The sequence below is a fragment of the Erigeron canadensis genome, chromosome 5 (assembly GCF_010389155.1).
Source record: "Erigeron canadensis isolate Cc75 chromosome 5, C_canadensis_v1, whole genome shotgun sequence".
NCBI lineage: Eukaryota > Viridiplantae > Streptophyta > Magnoliopsida > Asterales > Asteraceae > Erigeron > Erigeron canadensis.
In genome coordinates, this window is record NC_057765.1 from 20960497 (window position 1) to 20966755 (window position 6259).

General features: G+C 31.5%; 1 protein-coding gene across 1 annotated transcript; it reads left to right on the forward strand.

The window, feature by feature from the left end:
* The first annotated feature begins 860 nt into the window (after window positions 1-860).
* Window positions 861-2808, forward strand: LOC122600604 (cytochrome P450 93A2-like). Its single transcript, XM_043773351.1, has 2 exons — window positions 861-1778; window positions 2042-2808. The coding sequence occupies exons 1-2, from the start codon at window positions 882-884 to the stop codon at window positions 2666-2668; spliced, it is 1524 nt and encodes a 507-aa protein (XP_043629286.1). The 5' UTR covers window positions 861-881; the 3' UTR covers window positions 2669-2808.
* The last annotated feature ends 3451 nt before the right edge of the window (window positions 2809-6259 follow it).

A 6259-nucleotide genomic window follows, 5' to 3' on the forward strand; every position in this document is an offset into this window, starting at 1 on the left:
AATAAGAATGAGACATATGGATTAGTGTAAAGTAGAGTGTGAGTTATCATATACAATTCAATTAATTTAAAGATATCGGTTTGACGGGTCGACCTGAAAACCCAACAACCCAACCCCAAAAAGATCAGGTTAGCGGGTTAAATGGTCGAAAATACTAAACCCTAACCTATTTTTTTCAGGTTGGGTTCTGATTGGGTTGCGGATTGGGTCAAAATTAACAACCCTAAACCCAAGCAATTGTATGGTTTTGCATCATCCTCAATGTAAAATTAATAAATATAAAATTTAGTAATATAAACAAGTGAATCTGTTATATTTATAGCTTGATATACTTTATAGTTAAATGTTTTTTTTAAAATTAAATTTTTTGTGAAAACATGATAAAACATGATGTGATCCGAATTTAACACAATGTATTTTTATTGTGTTTTTTTTATTGTGTAATCTAAAAACACATTGTGTTAAGTTTTAAATCACAGTGTGTATTTAATAGTGCGTGAAAATCAAAAAATTGTTAAAACACACTGTGATATGAACTTAACACAATATGTTTTTTCTTTAAAATAAAAATAAAAATACACTGTGTTAAATTCTGATTAAAATATGTTTTGATGAGTTTTCTAATTTTTACAAAAGTATTAGTTTTTTAATGAACACATCCCATATTTATAATGTATTTAGTTAAAAAAAAAATAGAGTTATTAAAGAATTAGTTCCTGACCCATATTTTTAGGAATAATAAAAACTTCCTTCTTACCCTTTTATATAATTTAAGTAGAAGATCTTTTCCATTGACTAAATGAGGTTTGATTGCGTATAAATAATTGGATGGTTGTCTTCGTTTTCAGCACACCATTAGATAGAACTTCATTAATTTAAACATGACTGACATAGAAGCCTATTTTCCCTTTGTCCTTACATGCATCATATCCACGATCTTAGTGTGGGTGTTTTCAAAAACTACTCGACCTAAATCTCATAACATTCCTCCAACCCCATTTGCCCTTCCTATTATTGGACATCTTCACCTTTTATATCCGATCCCACATCAAGCTTTTTGTAAACTTTCATCTCGATATGGGCCGATTTTTCGTATCTTTTTGGGTTCCAAACCTTGTATTGTTGTTGGTTCACCGGAAATGGCAAAAGAATTCCTTAAAACACATGAACATGCTTTTTTAGATAGAGCTCGAAGCTCAACCACAGATTACATAACTTATGGAAACAAAGACTTGGTGTTTGTTCCTTACGGACCGTACTGGAAGTTCTTGAAAAAGATAGTTATGTCAAATCTCCTAAACGGAAAAACACTTGACACGCTTAGTTCAGTTAGGCACGAAGAGATAAACGGTTTTATAAAACTAATATCGAAAAACTCTAAACTTGGGGAGGCTGTCGATCTTGGTAAGGAGCTGATGAAGTTGACGAATAGCGTGATATCAAGAATGATTATGGGACAAAGATGTACAGATGAGAAGGATGATGATTTGATGAACTTGGTTACTGATATGTTTCAGGCAGCGGGTAATTTTAACCTTTCAGAATATATATGGTTGTTTAAAAGTCTAGACTTGCAGGGATTAGGGAAAAAAGTGAAGATGCATCATGAAAGATTTGATGTCATGATAGAAAAGATCATAAAAGAACATGAAGAGGCAAGAAAACACAAGGGCATCACTAGAGAAGCCAAGGACTTAATCCACATTTTACTCGATATTCAACAAGATGAGAACATGGAGATAAAGTTGAGCAGAGATAACATCAAAGCCTTCATCCTGGTAGATTTCCTTTGAAAACTTATTATCTCCCTAGATCATTTTGGAGTTGTGTATAATCTTTCTAACTGTTTATATGAAGTTCTCATTATATTATTACTGGAGTAACTATTTAATTTACTTCTTTATTAATCCGAGTAATATTAACCACTCTTACACATTAATGAACATTGGCTGACTTTTTAACAATTTAATTTTTCAAAATGTACAGTCACTTTCAACAGGTTCTCCCTTAACAAAAATTATGTATGTTGTTTTCAATTTAGGACATGTTTGTTGCTGCAACCGACACTTCGGCGATTAGTATAGAATGGGCTTTATCGGAACTAATCAATCACCCAAATATTATGAAAAAGGCACTTGAAGAAATCCATCAAGTTGTTGGAGGAGACAGACTTTTACAAGAGTCAGACATACCAAACCTTCCTTACCTCCAAGCAATTGTGAAAGAAACATTTCGCCTCCACCCGGCTGGCCCAGTGATTGCGAGGCAATCAACAAAAGATTTCATAGTGGCGGGTTACCATATTCCAGCAAATGTTCAAATTTTTATCAATTTGTGGGCTCTTGGTAGAGACCCAAACCATTGGGAAAACCCACATGAATTCCGGCCCGAAAGATTCCAAGAAAAGGAGTTAGATGTGAGAGGGCAACACTTTCACTTCTTACCATTTGGTAGTGGGAAGCGGATGTGTCCCGGGATAACACTAGCACAGTTCATGATACATACAACGCTTGGCGCAATGATTCAGTGTTTCGAATGGAAAGCTGGAAAAGATGGAAATCTACAAAGTGTTGATATGGAAGAGGGATTTGGGCTTACGATTGCTAGAGCCAACCGTTTGATATGCGTCCCAGTAGCTCGTCTTAATCCTATCCCATTTTCAATGTAACATGTTATGCATGTATTGTTTACTTACTATTCCAAGCTTTTTATCGGTCAGCCTAATGTTATCATCTATGCAAATAAAATAAGAGGAGATCTAAGTATTTCTTGTCCTAAATCTAATCCAGTTATTAATATTTGATTTTACATTTTATGCAAACACGTGCACATACAAAGTGTTAGATTTATGACATATTTTTGTAGTTTAAAATAGCTTAATTAACTTTTGAAATTTGCTTAAAAAGGGATTATGATTAACAAAGATGGGCACGTTCACGATTTATGTTCGTTGGATTATAGTAGTGTTACAGTTGATAGATGATACTAATTGAAAAGAATGAATATACCGTCTCAATATCGGCTCAAAGTTTATGTTCGATTTAGGCAGGACTTTTATTAGGGGCTTAACAAAAACCCATATCTTTTATCTAGATTTGAGACCGTGAAAAAACAAAATATCTATTTATCTATACTATAACAAAATATCTATTCTTCTATTTTTCTATATTTTTTAAATCTTTCTAGGCCAACCTATATTCTATTAAAAATTAAAAAACAAATCTTTTTATCCTTAAAACTCTCCAAAAAATTAATTATTATATATACAAAAGCTAATAAATTGACTCTCACGAATTCTAAAAAAATTAAAAAGTTCGACTACCTCACTAATTTTCTAACAAAAAAAAAGTTCGACTTACTCAATAAACAAAAGGGTTTTTTTATATATATATTTTGTTCATGTTTAATATTTTCTATTTTACATTGAATTCTTATTTTATTATCATTAATCATGTCTTTTAATTTAGTTTGATGTCTATTATAAGATTATTATGGCTTTTTCTTCAACTACAAAAATTAAGACTACGTTAGTTCATCTTGAAAATCTTAACTCAACACATGTTCATCTACGACTCCGTGTTGTGCATTGTAAAAAAATTTCTACAATATATGGATATCTGTTTTTGGTTTTTTTTTTTTTTCTTTTCTAAACATGCTGCATATTTGTTTTTGGGTTTCTTTTGTTTCTTTGGATACACATATAAATATATAACCCAAGAGAAAGGGATAAGAATTTGTATTTGGTTATAACTTCCTGATCGAAAGATCCAACTGCTTTTATTCACCTCTTTTATCATCTGACATACTTTCTTCTATCCTTCTTCAAACTACAATTTTTTTATTTTACTAATTATTACAAATTAATAAACAAATGTAACGAATTTGCCAATAAAAAGTAAATTTAAAAAAAAAGGGTTAACTGGAATCGATATTAATTTGGAGTTTATCTTCATATGTTTCGTTCTTTAATTTTTACTTTATCTTTTTGTATTTTATTTAGTTTTTATTTAACATACTTCATTTTTTTTAAAAAACTTTGATTTAACTACCCGTCGAATGAACAGGCCTGAAGACTATAAAACTTATAAATGGTGGAGTTAAAACAATGAACATTGTTTGAGACAAAAATTACGTAAGATAATTTTAGGAAAGAATTCAAGATAATTTTATGACCAAGGATTTGTAAGTGAGGTCAGCTGTTTAAGATCTTCGAACAAAAGAAAGTTTTTGTTAAAGATAAAAATGGAAAATAAGAGTTTTGGTATAAAAAAAGAACAGTTTTAAGAAAATCTTTGAAACAGAAATACATTAATAAAGCAAGAAACTGGTTGAAGATAAAGGTAAATTACTAAGATTCAGTGTTAAGATCTTGATAATAAAAGGAAAGATAACGGCGCCAGATCTTTGTTGACTCGGAAAAACCCCGGGAGGATTCAATCGATCCTACCTGTGTTATTTTATTATTATGTGTTCATGATTACAATACAATGATTTTTATAGTGATTTGATCGAGTTAATAATCGTAAAGAGAACAAGAATGCAGTGACTAAGTGCGTGCGAGTACAGGTGAAGTAAGCAGTTACCCTATTTTCGATTAAACACCCTGTATTTATAATAGAACTCAATAACTAATCTTCCAAAATATTTGGGATATTCCGTGTTGCAATCTTCAAAGTGCAAAGAATAAGTAAGAGTACGTTGAGTCCCTTTTGACACGTTAAATCTTCAAATTAGTTCTGACTTCCAAGGGAATCCAAGTGAATAACATGATGATAATGAAATCAAGATCCTGCAAAATACAAAACCATATTCATAGACAATAGCAATATTCATTAGTGATCTTCTAAGTCAGGATCATAATCATAAAATTTTAACCCCAAACAATTGTCTTCAAAATTTATATTCATTAACATATGAATGAAATATAAATTTTAAGTTGTACTCAAGAAGCATCCAAACGAATTTAATATTTAAGTTCCGATCATGTATCTAGAGAAGTAATGCATAGGTGGCGTGTCGCAGTGTGATCAGTCAGAAAATGATGAGTAAAATTTCATTTACTCTGCTTGATTAGACGTTAACCCATCCTTTTGTCTCCCCATCAACCCTTAAACTTTCGCCTGTTTAAGCTCACCAAGACTTCAATCATATCACAAAAAATCTTCCTTTTCTTTTCTAAAAGACGTCTTTAAAAATATTTCTAAAACATTTTCTTTCAAAACTCTTGTCTTCATCTTCTAGTCCGGTTTGGAAAAACAAGGTAAATATTTTTTTTTATTTAGTTATTTTTCATAAATTTTTCTTCTAATCATTCTCCTTGTTCTTTCAGCATCTCGAAGAGATCATTGCACGCTGCGAAGAACAGGCCAAACTCAATGACAATCTTCTGATGAACATCAACACCTGCTCATGTCTTCAATGTGGATTTGCAAATCTCATCAGCGACTCACTCTAGATGTGATCAGCAAATGGAGTGAAGAGCTGCATGCTCTGAATGGAGAGATTCTTCAAGCTTATGACGAACTTAACCACGCCCAAGAGGAGTTGAAAAAAGCCAAGGCCGATTTGGTCCATATGAAGTCGGTTATGTCGATCTTGAAGGAAAAATACCCTAATGTGGATGTTAGGCTTGCAGATGAAATCCTTGAAGGCTCATCATATTTTTAGGTTTTTTGGGTGTTATGTGGACAATGATAGATATATATTGTTTTCGTCAAAAATTACTCAGAATAATCACCCTTGAAGACTTAGATCAATTATGTAACCAATCTTTCGTTCGTGAGGTTAAGGGCTTGTAAAATATGTTGAGTTTCAAAGATGCGTGATAAAGAAAATATTTGGTAAAGAGATATGTCGACTAAACAAGGACTAAAGAACTAATGTATACATAAATAAAAAAATATGATGTAATTAAATAATGCAAAGAACATAAAATAATGCTAATTATAATAAGGATCTAATAATTAACGAAATAAAAGTAAAATTAGGGAACAAGAACACCGATATTTATTGACGAGAAAAAACGTTTAATCCTTATGGATCGCCGACATAAAAACCCTAGGAGAAAACAATCGTCCCTGCCTTTGTTCTCTTATTAATAGTTGTTAAAATGATTACAATGGTGGAATTCGGTTTATTGATATTGCTAAATGTGAGAAATGGAGATTAGAATATAGAGAGCAATGTGTGAATATAAGTGTGATGTCGTTAGCTGTAAGTCCCCTTGGATCGGATCATTAATAGTTTGCTCCAGTTATTT

Bases quoted from the DNA above. Each gene is read 5' to 3' on its own strand.
- LOC122600604 (XM_043773351.1), top strand. From the start codon at position 882: ATGACTGACATAGAAGCCTATTTTCCCTTTGTCCTTACATGCATCATA. The intron at 1,779-2,041 runs GTAGATTTCCTT...TTTTCAATTTAG, and splicing joins ACATCAAAGCCTTCATCCTG to GACATGTTTGTTGCTGCAAC.